The 13,327-nt window shown below is 38.2% G+C and overlaps 1 protein-coding gene across 5 annotated transcripts in view; it reads left to right on the top strand.

Moving 5' to 3' along the window:
- OSBPL9 (oxysterol binding protein like 9) overlaps positions 1 to 13,327 on the top strand; it is a 58,175-nt gene that overhangs the window by 9,427 nt on the left and 35,421 nt on the right. For 3 of the 5 annotated variants that reach the window (XR_010784140.1, XM_066556167.1, XM_066556166.1), the window contains exon 3: positions 3,206 to 3,284. Coding sequence is in view for 4 of the 5 variants with exons in the window: in XM_066556167.1 (XP_066412264.1) it covers positions 3,206 to 3,284 (79 nt within the window). In the remaining variant the exon portion in view is untranslated. Of the gene's footprint in view, positions 1 to 3,205; positions 3,285 to 3,437; positions 3,705 to 4,833; positions 4,932 to 13,327 lie in introns of those variants that run through there. The other 2 variants (XM_066556170.1, XM_066556168.1) reach the window with 2 other exon arrangements.

Genomic DNA, 13,327 nt, shown 5'->3' with positions numbered 1-13,327 from the left:
GTGTGTTGTTCTGTACCTACAGAAGTCATTGTGAAACTGCTTCCTTCTGTCCTGGTTTGTTTTTCTTCTCTTACCATGTCCTCCATCCTGCCAGTTTGGACACTCCTTAGGCCTAGGCTTGAGCTTAGTGAAAGGAGAACTGGAAAGGGAAGGGAGAACACTGCTGGCAAAGTTTTTGAAATATGATTGGGTGTGCAAATTGGGGAAAGAGAAGGTGCAGAGTGGGAAAGCTGAGCATTACCTGTGTGGGGCTCTCTGGTGTGGTTCATTTAGCCCTGACTGCTGCTGCTGTATTGGAATGGAATTACTAAAGGGAGGTGAGAGTGCTGTGATGTCTTTGCACATGCCTAGTTCCTACCTCACTGTCATGCTTGTACCAAAGCTATTTCTTCTTGCACAAGTCCTTTTTCTATATTTTTTCCCATTTCCTGTAGAATTTCTGTTTCTAGCATGCAGCAGTCTTGTGAAGAGTTGGAACAAGTGAGGAGTGAGAATGATGGGTATGAATGGGAGCATTTTGAAAGTTGAAGAGGAGTCAAGAGAAGGGGATCTGTGGTCTTGCAAGCAATGTGATGAGTGTTGAAGGAAAACTGTGCATTTTCCAGTTACTCCTTCCTTCTGTTGTTAGGCCTTTCTAGTCTTTCTCTGGGTACCTGTAGCCTTCTGAGACTCAGAGAATCCCCAGTAACTTGAATTCCAGATGACTTCTTTGCACTTTGCCTTGCTTGATGTATTGATATCTTAATTCAGAATTTCTTTAAGGGAAATGTACACTCAAACCACTGTCTAGAACAAGACATTCCCAAAGATTCATGAGGGAGGTTTTTTCATTGTGCAGAAAAATTCAGTCCAGAAAGCCATGCCTGCTTTAATAGTGCTGTGAGCCTGTCACTGTGGAGGTTGGCCTCAGCCTGCCCGTTTAGGAAATAATAAAAGTGAACAATCTGTTCAATATTGCCTGGTCCATCTTTATATGTATTTAACATAAAACAGCCACTTTCTCTTCTCCTATCTGTCACTCTTCCACCACAAATTGTTCTTTGGAATTTTCTAAAAACTGATGGACTCCCCCAGCCTTCCTCTGAATGTGTAATGTGTGTGATTTGCTTGTTTGGGGGTTTTTTGTGAGGAAGGAAGGCATCTTCCTTTTTTCTGCTTTTGTAAAGCAGCTCCCCTGGCAGATGACAGTGATACTGATAGCTGAACAGATGGGCTTTTGCAGTCTGAAATTCTATCAGAGAGGTTTTCTGTTTAGAGTAATTGTTGATTTGTAACTGTAGGTGTGAACATAAACAAACATGTAACTTAAGGAATCTGGCTAAAATATTTCCTTTTCTCTTGAATGGATTATGAAAAGCTTGTTCCTCACCTTTTTGCTCCTAATGCACATTTCATAGGGCTGAAGTTTCATCTTCAAAATTGTTTTGCTGGTGTCTTAGAGTACTTAGGAAAGTGTAGTCATAAATCATTCTGTGTCATCTGCACTATGCTTACGTCCTGCTAAAGTTTTCTGGAATATCCATAAACTTTGCCACTCTTATTTTTAATTTTACTTGTTCCTATGTGTTATCTGCATGACAGAGGAAGCATTTTCTGTGCTTCTGGCTCAGACCCTTTGCCCCAGTGTTGCAGTGACAGTATGTGCACAGGTTTGTGCTGAGTTCACAGGCCCAGGAGAGCTCTCCCTGTTCCCACACTTGGGATGGGGCAGGACTCAGCTGTCTGAGTCTGTGTTTATGTGAATTTTACTTGTATCCTCTGAGGAGAATATCTTGGTCATGGTGAGGTGAGGGTCAGTCTCTTCTCCTGGGTGACAGGATGAGAGGAAATGGCCTCAAGTTGCTCCAGGGAGGTTTGGATTGGATATTAGGGGAAATTTCTTCACTGAAAGAAAGGTCAGCCATTGGAACAGGCTGCCCAGGGAAGTGGTGGAGTCACTATCCCTGGAAGTGTTCAAAAGATGTGTGGATGTGGCACTTGCTGAGATAATTCAGTGTTGGGCATGGTGGCACTGGGTTACCAATTGGACTGGATAATCTTGGAGCTCCTTCCCAGCCACACTGACTCTGATACAGCTGCTGAGGAGAGCAATATTGTACAACTTGCAGTGACCTTCTGCTTTACTGCATAGCAAAATATGTACTTCAAGTGCCAGATATTTATCTACTGGTATATTTAAAAGAAATCTGGTGGTTGTTGTGTCCTGGCACTAAAAATGTTCAGAATTATACTGGTTTGGATACACCTTTTAGGTGCCTCTTTTCTAGTGATCACAGAGCTGTCCATGAAAAGCCTGTAAGGAAGATACTCTTGGAGAAGTTAAGTGGCACATTTTATCAGTGGAGGGAAATAAAAAACCATCTTGGAGCTATCCTTTCCTGCCACACTGCCTTGTATTACAGAGGGTTGGTGCTGTTCTTACCTAGGACTGCTGTTGTGGGGCAGAAGGAGAAAAGAAACTGAGTCAATCCACTGGTGATTTTTGAGCTAAATATTACAATTTGTTGGAGCTGGCAGAGACTTGGAATTGTCCTTTTTTGTGTCTTCTCCTGGGTGAAACTGTTATTTATTATAAGTGTTGGAGGGGGCAGGAATGAAAATGTGGATAGATTTGTAAATTGCTAAGCACAGATGGTCTTTAATTTATTTGCATTTTCTTGTAATAATTCATAAAGAATTAGGAGACAAAGCTAGTTGCTTCTGATATATCCTGATTACTTACTGTTAATATTTACTTAGGGACTGAAAATTAGATCATGCAGTGTACCAGTGACATGACATGATGGGCCAAATTCATTCTGCTAGAATGATTTATTTTTTATTACAGGCTGGTAGATAAAATCAGGTCAAGAGCTTCTTTTTGTAGAGTACTTAAGAATTATTATTTTTATACACGGAAAATACATATAAAATATGTAGTAGGGAACTGCTGCAGCATAAAGCCACCTCCACTACAAAAATAAAAGATGCATATCATTATCCAGATAACAGCTTTACATTCACTGGTTTTTTTCTGCAACTAAAAATTTATTGTTTTAAAGAACTGACTGCATCCTATGCCTGAACAGAGAATCTTTTTGCTCTTTACTGTATTCGGTTTGTTTCTAATTTGTCAAAGCTTTTTAAATTCCAGTGGTGTAGTGATAGAGTGTGTGCTGCTGATGTCACTGCTTGCCTTATCAGGATTTTGTTCTTTGTTTCACAGGGAGCTGTGATTGGTATAGACGATGAGGACGACAGCACCTTCACAATAACTGTTGATCAGAAAACCTTCCATTTTCAGGGTGAGCTGAAAGAAGAGATTGTTTTTTCTTATAATAGATTCCACTTGTATTTGATGGATGATTTTAAATGTTTGGCAACAGAACAGCATGAATGAGCACGCTGAGAACATTCTGGATCCAGGGGTGCTGCAGGTTAGGCAGGGATTTACATCTGCAGTGAATACATATGTGCTAGAAGGAGACTGTAGCTCTGGCAGGATTTGGAGATGAATAATGTAAAGAATAAATCACTCAAGGGGAGAAAGTAATGTGCTTCTGATGATGGGTTTCGCTTGCAAAACGTTTCTGCTCTTCGTTATCAAGATACAGTGATGCATTTCTTTATGAAGAGAATCAAGACTGGTCTGAAGGTTGCAGTTTTATCCAAATAGAACTTAATGCTCAATTATGAGGAGACTAGAGGCAACGTTGGGCTTAACGGTGGAGCTTTGCTTCAAGATTTACCAGCTTGCATTCATTTCATCTACATTTCTGTGTCTTGTCTGCCAGTCACCATTTCTCTGCTATTATCCTTTTATTCACATTTCCTAGCACCAATGCCATCTGCCACTGCTATGTTTCGTCATTGCATGCTATGGCTCACCGGTAGAAAGGGTAAGGCTCTATATCATTGCTATGTATTCCTTAAATGATTTTGTCTGCAGCAGTAGGACAAAATACTGTGCTGATATTGAATAGAGAACTTCCTTTTTCTGAATGTTAAAATCCCAGGGAAGTATGATGAAAATATTTTGCAGTTAACGTTTGTTAGTCCTTTTGCTTTTCCTCTGAAATGCAGTGACTAAATAATTGCTTTGTATAGAGCTGGAAAATGTAAATACCCAAGAGGCACACTTGCATTTATGCAGTCATTTTCATTTATGTAAACTGAAATAATTCTATAACTTATATTGTACTGTACATATTTTTAAATCAGTGATTTGCAACTGGGAATTATCGTCAATGCTGTTGCTTTTGTGAGACTATTTCTAATGATAAATACTAATTGTACACCATATTGTCACTGGCTTCTGTATTCCTTGTGCTGTAGTTTTTCCTAAATACTGCTGCTGTCTTCTGGCTTTTCACTGCATTAAGCCTTATAAATATACCTTCACAGTGCTGAGCTCACAGTAATACTTAAATCTCCTGTTCCCAAGGATAATTGTTAAATGCAAGCTAGTTGCTAATGCAGTAATGGAATGCTGTACCAGGGCAGTCTCTCAGTACTATAAAGCTAAATACTGCTGAATATTTGAGAACTTGATACAGGTAAATCTAGAAATCTCTGATCTTTAGTTACTAAGACAGACCTTTTTTAATACATCTTGTTATATGCTGTATTCTCCTTTGGGTAGTCAGATGTCTTAAGAAAACTGATAGTATTTGACATAAGTAATGCTGTACTCTTAAGTAGTATTGGTCATTTTTGAACAGCAATGTTGTCACATCTCATGCTTTATAATTTCCCTTTCTCTGCATTTCATATTAGGCCAGGATTTATGTATCCTCCTTTAGTGTACAACTAAGATATTGTGCACTATTTTCTGTGTTATGCTTTTTCTATTAGTATATTATGAAGATAACGTCCCTGATACCCAGGAAATTGTAATGATACAAGCACAGTATTAACATACATGGATTTAATGCAAACATGTATAAAGACAGGTAAGATCTGAGTCCTGTGATATTTCAGTGTCAAAAAATGCTCTGTAGAACTATATATGTAGTTCTTATAGCCACTGTAAATGCATTCTCACCTCATGCAACCTCTGTAATATTTATGTCAAATTTTTGTACATGATATTAAATTGATTCAGTATTACACAGGTTTTAACTTATGCAAAATGTAAGTCACTTTCAGTCATAAATGGTGAGGGGTTAATAATGTAAACATTACAAAATGTATGCTGAGACTACATAGGGTATGTAGGGCAGATTCTGGGAATAATCCAAGAAAACATACAAAATTCCTAACAATTTCTTCCTAACTTTTAATAGCTGATTAAGACAGAGCTTTTGTTCTGCAAGGTAGTCATAACTATAAATTCATTTACCCTTTATAAAAGAAGTCTTGGACAAGAGAAGACTGCAGGAATGGCAACTTACAGTCCCTTCCTTCTTGCTGCCTTCCTGCTCTCTCAAGGACAGACAGGGACTCAAACAAGCTGGAGCCTCCTTGCTGGGGAAAAATCAGAACTTTAAAAATTCAAGCTTTCAGAGATCTCCTGACCTAAGCTGGGGTCCCATCTGCAGTGGAGCAGTTTCTCTTGCAGGCTCTCCATTCACTCAGACTTTAAGTACTGATTGGTGCCTCAGTGAAATTTTGCTGACAGTGATAGAATTTGAATTCGTGAAAAATGAAAGAAGAACTTCATTCTGGGTTAATTAATTATTTCTTAATGTCAGTTGCTCGAAATTGCACATCTGACTAACGCTCTAGAGATGGAAATAATGAGATGAAGGGCAAGTAAGTAATTTAAAATTGCCTGACCAACCTCTCACATGGAAGTTGATTCCATATGTGTGTAACTGAATTTCTGAAGTGCCAAAGCTCCAGCATCTCCCACTAAGATTTGCCTATCACTGGATTTTGGCAACTTCTCGGTCTTTCTCAGAAGAAAAGTTCATATTTTGTTTCTGTCTGTGACAATCTCCCTCTTTTCTGTTCTCAGCTGTGCTTCCTAGTGGCCATCCCTGTATTGAATATCAGCAAAAGTTAAAAAGTTTTCATTACAAATATATTGTAGGTTTTGAAAGGTGACTGGGTACATCCACATGTAAGGATATGGGATCCATATCCTTAATACCTGGGTATAAAGGACAGGAGTTAATTGAATAAATATTGGCAGTAAAACAAACACATGTTTGTCAGCTTGACCTTAGCTCTGCCAGAGTGCCCAGCAGATTCTTTCCCTGTATTTTATTGTTATAGACAGGTATATTGATGCTCGTTCCTATTGGAGAGGGAAGGGAGGTAGAATGACATCAGAAATTTCAAAATAGATGCAAAAGTAATGTGTTACCTCCTGACTGGTCCTTGTTTGGTCGTGCTGAATATCCAGTTTCATGGCTTGCTTGTAAGGCTGCTGAATTAGGTAGATCTTAAAGTATTCCCTCGTGGATTTTTTCAGATTAGATGCAAAAATCCATTCAAGTTGCTGTGAGACATTTGGGATAATACTTCTAGTTTAATTTACCTTCCTGTCAGGAAGCTTTTTCTTGGTAATATATTTTTCCTTGCTGCAGTACATGTCCCTGTTCTAAATGTTCCATAACTTTCAAACACTGTGGGGGTTGGGTTTGTTTTTCTTTTAACATCTTCATATCATCACCAAGCTTTAAGCTCTTTCCATTTGGAAATTCACTTCTTCAATCCTTCATATTACTTAGCTGTTATTTCTCCTCACTGGGATGCTTGTGACTTAAATTCAAGAGTGGGAACATGATGTTCAAGAGACTCTGGCAAGGGTATTGCTGTATTTCTTCTTGATGTTTGATTTTCTGTCTAACCTGAAGCAATAATAGCTTCTATCTGGACTGAAATACTTCACTAAATGCACACTGTATGCATAAAAAAGAATTCATATTTTTTTAAAAAATTAAACTCCTACCTGAAAATCCAGCTTTTATTCTTACAGCCTGCAGTACAGTTCCTTGGAAGGCAAATCAGTTTTGTCTCCACTGTTTTGTGTAATAAAGGATGGAAAGATTGGAAGCAGTCCAGTGCATTGATCTGAGATGATTTTGCTTTAGCTTTTGTCTTTCCTTTCCTATTCCTGCCACAAAAGTATCTGAGAAATGAAGCGTGAATGTTGCTGTGCAACTTATTCTCCTATTACATGAAAGCTGTCAGCTGGTAAAGGTAGATTTCTCCTTTTTTTTCCCATCCTTTCCCAGTTCTGTAACTTGATTTGTGTCTGCCCACCATCACAGCTGAGGAAAAAGGGAGACATGCCCAGCAAGAGGTTGCCATAATGTTACAAGAGCAATGATTTTTCATTAATTTGAGAGGCATTATTATTGAGGATATACTGGGGCCCACAAAGCCTTAGTGCTGAGCAGTGTCAGAATGTGAGATTTTAAGTATTTGTATTACATATCAAAATTAATTATATTGGTTTTATACCTGTGCTTCAACATTACTTGCAGAAATAGTCAATATTTATAGTCTCCTAGAAATCTTTGACATTGTCCACCAAATAGATGACAGGAAGCTGCCTGCTCTTGTGGTAGGAAGAGGCACTTCAGTCTATCACATTACCTGATTTAAATGATGATTCATAAATTGCAGCCTTTAAAAACAAAAAGTTTAAGAGTTGGTTTTTTTCAAATTTAATATTGAAAAATGCCTAGAGAGAGATTTTGGTGTGAATTCTTGCTGGTTTCTTCAGTGATATCTATACCTGCTGTTGACAATATTGTTTGTCCTCAGTTAACATTTTTCTGGGTCTTTTGGGCTTCTGGTGGTGCTGAAACAGTGAATTCCTCTGTGCTGAACTGTGCTTTTATATTGCAGAGGAGTAAGAGCAGCTGTGATGAGAGTAAAGCTGAGCTTCCTCTGATCACATCCTCCCTTTACCTGACCAGGTCTGGGCTGCACAGAGTTCTGGGCTGCATCTCATCCTCCCCTGATTGGCATAACTGCAGAAATTCCTCTGTGAGCCAGAGCTAGGTTTAGCTTCACAGTGATTCTTCTGTCTTCCCTCTCTTCCCTCTGCTCCTTTTTGCTATTGCTGTATTGCACTGGTATTTTGAGTGGCTGGGACATGTGACCAGAGTGCAGGGAATGGTGCAGGGTTGTGCTTTTCCTGTTTCATGCAGGTCCTTCTTGCCCCAGCAGCATCCTGTGTTGTAATTGTTTTCCAATCACCACCCCTTGGTTATGCCATTTTTTAATGGAACTTCCTGTACTCAATTGTTATGGTTATATATAAACACCTCCTTGTTTTCTGTTTTAAAGGTTGAAGCTGCAGATTTTAGAATGTGTGTTACACTTAAGAGTAGGAAAGAAATAATACCATGAAACTGTATCTGTGTGATGTGTTGATTTGTTTTCTTTTTTTCTTCCTCTGGAAGAAATTGTTACTTTTGGCATCAATATGAATATCTTATCTCAACTGTATATGGGGTACATGGCAAGGATTTTGGAAGGGGAAAAATGGCCAGAAAAGGTCTCACTATAAGGAGGGGGAAGATACTGAGTAGTTCAACACTCTTTTCCTTCTGTTTTAGCAAGAAATTCCAAATAGCAATAACCTTGAGTTTGACCTGTTAAATTGACAACTGTTTATTGGCTAAGAAAATGGTTATATTTTTGTTCTTCTATTTTGATTTATTTTTTCAATTCAAGCCAAAATATGGTTTCTACCTTAAAGTAGTAGTTTCAGAGCTTTGTGAGTGGGATCTGCAAGGGAAAAAATCCTTTACTGTGAGGGTGCTGAGGCACAGGTTCCCCAGAGAAGCTGTGGCTGCCCCAGCTCTGGAAGTCTTCAAGGTCAGGTTGGACTGGGCACTGAGCAGCCTGGGATAGTGGAAGGTGTCCTTGCCCATGGCAGGGGCTTGGAATGAGATGGTTCCAAACCAAACCATTCTGTGATTCTGTGATTAATTTAAAATGCAAACATACCCTGAAAACCATTTCCACAGAATATACCATATGAAGTATTGTTTAGTGCTGCTATTATTAACATTTAAATATTATTTTCTAGTGAAAAAACATATACTTGCCAATTTGTCCCACACTCAGAAATGTTTAATTACAAAATTATATATGGATTATGTAGACATTATTGATGGATTTCAGAGAGAACTACTAGGAACTTGATCATGTGTTTCAATTGTCAAGTTCCCACCCAAAGCTATGTTTCTGGGCTGATTATAAAGCTTGCTAAAAAGGCTTTTCAGCTTAGGTAACGATAAAAGAACAGTTTAGTTGGTTTCTCAGGATCACAGATGACACATTGTGCTCAGGAGACCTTTTGATGCCTTTTGTTTGGGCATGACTTTGTGTCTTGTGACTGCACAGGAGTTTCCTGTAGGGACAGGGAGCTCAGGCTGGTCAGACACCTGACCAACAAAAGGAGGGTTGATTTATGTGTATGGGTGGAGAATGGCATCAGGAGGAGGGAGAATAATGATTGGGACAACTCCAAGATTATGATACAGAGGAAATAATGTTCAAGCTACTGCCAGATGTGGGAGCTGCATGAGTTAAAGGGTTTTTGTCAGCAGTGGAAGTACAGTGTTGTTCATACAGGCTTGTATGAAACCCTGCTTCATCTTGCATGTTTTTCTATGGTTTGAAAGGCCTTCAGTGACTTTAAATAGCAATTTATTTAGCCATGGAACAGTCTTGTGATGCATGACTTTTCCACCTTATTGAGCACTGCTGATAAAATCTCTTTCCATTGAGACTGGTGGCAGAAATCCTATCGATCTCAGTGTAGCCAGGATTTCATCTCTATTATCTGGTGATTTGTGTGTAAAGGTACTACATTAGTTCTGCACTTGGCTGAGAAAATACAGGAATTTTGCATACAAATCAGTGGAAGTTCTGTCAGAATAAAAGCTGCATAATTGACTCTATTGACTCTGTGGGTATAATAGACTCTTCTTACTGAGTTCTGCCTGTAAGTAGGTCACAGTGAATGAAAATAAAATATGCATTTCTTCTTGTGACAGCATGGTGTTTTTATAAGTAATCTAGTAATTTTTTTTTTAACTAATTCTTCAGGTTTTTCTTTCATCCTCATGGCCATGTAGATGCACACACACACACACAAATAAGCACCAGTGTGCAGATTCTGAGGTGATATATTTTGTGTGTTTTCTGTCTTCCAAGTACTGCTGTGCATGACCTAGAAATGCTGGTGGTAAATGCTGTATCGTGGAGCAGAGTTGTTAAACTTGTTTGTATCTAATCTTTAGATGCTATCAAGCTTAGGCTGGAAAAAGTAATCTGTTTTATGCTGTACTTTAACATTTGGTATACGTTATATAAACACATATAATCTCTCCACAGCAAAGTAAATATTATAGGAACTCTAAATTATAACATTTATTCTCTATTTGGAAAATTAATAGAGGCTGAGAGCATCTAATGTAGTTGCATTTCATTTGACTTCTTATCCTCATAGAACTTTTTTAAATCCCTGACATATCTGATTTAGCAGTTTGGGAAGTTCAGAGATAAAGGACAATTCCATAAAACAAAAGGGAGTTTTAAACCACAAGTTTTCAGAATTACAGAAATTCTTCAGTAGAAGCAGTAATTCTTGTGTTTAGTACTTTTTTTTCATTCTATAATTTTCTCTTTGATCAAATAATTGCTTTTCTTTCTTTGAACCTCTTCTAGGAAAGAGTTCAGATTTTTTTTTTTTTAGTATAAGATTGATGTGAAAATATCTTAGGAATAAACTCAACCAGACAGATCACAAAAAATACGCATTAAAAAAATCATAATAAAACTCACTGTAATAAATGAGATACTTTTCAAGTGTATTTCTCTGAACTAGTCATAAATAGGACTATGATCATGTTAAGTACCCTGTGGTTGTCTTAGATATGCCTGCGATGTCACAGTAAATTATACAGGTGTCTTTCAAAGGATGCACCACAGACACAGAGGAGTGAGGGCTTAGGCATATGGGAACAAACTGTAATCTAGCTCATAAATACTAATTCTACTAGGAAAAAAAAGTAAAAATAGCTTAACTGACATAATCACAGTAAATTGCAATGTTTCAGCCATTAATGATTCCAGTCTCTTGCACACAGCAGTGATTATGCAGCTCTGTGTGGATTTAGCTTCTTTCACGTGCAACTGCTCACTGTTAAATTACAGTAAAAACTGAATTAAAATTCTAGGACTTAAAATAAGAGAAAAACACAGGCACTGTTAGTGCCTTCTCAACTGCAGACCTAGCGTGGCTATTTTTGTGGGTAGTTACATGCTCTAGCACAATTTGAATTTCAGCTGACCAGGTAACACTGGCATTAACCCCTCAGACTAAGAACCACCTTTATGTTTTTAAGTGTCAGGTATATCTCATGTCCAGGTGTCCTTCAGTGTTTCTTGTTTGGTTTTATTTTTGTAATACTGTTATTCTAGAATCAGCCTGGGGAAAAGCAACTTGTTTATCTCTCATGCCCTTCTTCTCTTTTTAGAAGTTTTGTGCCAGGAGGGGCCAGATAATACTCCTGTATTTTTGTATAAGCACACCAGTGTCATTCCTTGGACTAGATAAGAATTGCCTTATCCCAAATGTTTTGTCAGAAACAAATTCTGGAGCAGCTTTCACATAGGAATTGAGGAAGGGATTAACTTTAAAGTGGAGCCTGATCAAATAATGGAGAAGTTGAAGTGATTTCAGGGTACTTGAGAGAAGGAGTAATGAGCAGGGCATTCTTGTCCCTACCTGCTGAAGAAAGCATCTGCAGATACAGAGTGGATATTAGGTGCTGTGCATCACAAACTTCTTAGGTGCAAGGATATTGGAGCTTTTTCTTTGACCAAAGTTGCCTTCTTTAAATGTAAAACAGCTTGGATATTTAGCTTTACAGATAGGTAGATAATGATCTCTGACCATTGTGTGTAGATTTTTCCCATAAATTCTTTCTGAGTGTGTCGCCTAATCTCTTTTTTGAATGTTCCCATTGATTTTTTTTTTTTCATCAGTGATCTTTTGGCAGCTGTTCAGTTCTAAATTGCTTTTACCATTAGGGAGCTTTTACTTGCACCTAATCTCACAGCAGCCATTTTGATTAGATTTAATATAACTTTTCTTGCATCTTGCTTTACTAAAAACTGCATCCTGCTGGTTTTCTCTGTGGTTTTCTTAAGAGAGTATGGAGGAGAGCCAGGAGGATCTGCTGTTGATGATAAATGGTCTGAAATTAAACCAGTGTCCTGAACAGAGAGTGCTTAAAAGGTTTTGATGCTGTGTTTCCATGCAGTAAGCAGTCTTCTCATGGCAGTGTTCCTGGATTTATCGTGCCCAAGACTTTCTCTAAGTAGCAGGATTGATGAGATTCATGTGTGCTCCCTAAGGATGGATCATGCTATGCCAGAAGAGTGCAATGTCTAATATATGAGGAAAAAATACAGATTTTTTTCCCCCTCTGCTGAGCCCTGGTAGAGAGAGCTGTAAAGGGGTCATTGGAGAAGCAGAAGTTTGAAAAACTTCGTTTATTAATGAGCATGGGAAAGTCAGTTTCATTTTGGAACTGTATGGATTGGTTGGTTTCTAGGTCTTCCCTGCTGCTGTAAGGCCTCTCTGTTCTGGTGGGGGTTCAGGTACAAGTCAGAATGTGATAACCTTTGTTAATGGGCTACTGTATATTAAGATCAGTATTTAACTAATACCATGACCTCTTTTTGCTGGCAGTATGGAAGATCACAGGAATCCTGCAGCAGTACAAGGATTAATTCACTGGTCTGCAGCTTAATTGTTTCCTTTTTAGTTTAAATAATCGTGGGAAAAAATCCTTCAACATAGGATATTTGTATCCCATGAATTACTTAATAGCTCCTCAGTGACTTGTACCCCAGTTCTCCAGTGAGATGTTTCTTGGGACTGGGAGATGGTGATTAAAAAAAAACACCCCAGAAAAACAGAAACCTTACACATATTGAAATAATGCTAACCACTGTTGTTTTGGACACACCTTTGAAAGCTTAAAGCACTGATACATTTCAAATACTGATGGATTCATGACACAGGTAACTATATATATTTAGTGGTGACTGGAAGAATAATATAGGAAGAGTAAACTATATTCTTCCTATAATAGTATAGGAAGAATAAACTTGATTGAAATATCTGGCAGGACTAGGCCAAGGAGCCTGGTTTTGGTAAGCAGAACTGAAGAAACTAAGAAACATTAAAATTGATTCTGGTTGACCAGTTCAGTAATTGAAATGAGTGTTAAGGTGTAATGCTGTGCAAAAAGAACAGCGTTTGTGTGCACGTGTGTACAGAATGTGAAAAGAAAAACTGTAATTTGCATGTTGCAAAATGTATTTAGTGTAATGCAGTCACTGGACAGAGTTCACAGGGCCT

This window comes from Molothrus aeneus, chromosome 9 (genome assembly GCF_037042795.1).
Source record: "Molothrus aeneus isolate 106 chromosome 9, BPBGC_Maene_1.0, whole genome shotgun sequence".
Taxonomy (NCBI): Eukaryota; Metazoa; Chordata; class Aves; order Passeriformes; family Icteridae; genus Molothrus; species Molothrus aeneus.
This window is presented reverse-complemented; position numbering and strand designations above follow the sequence as displayed.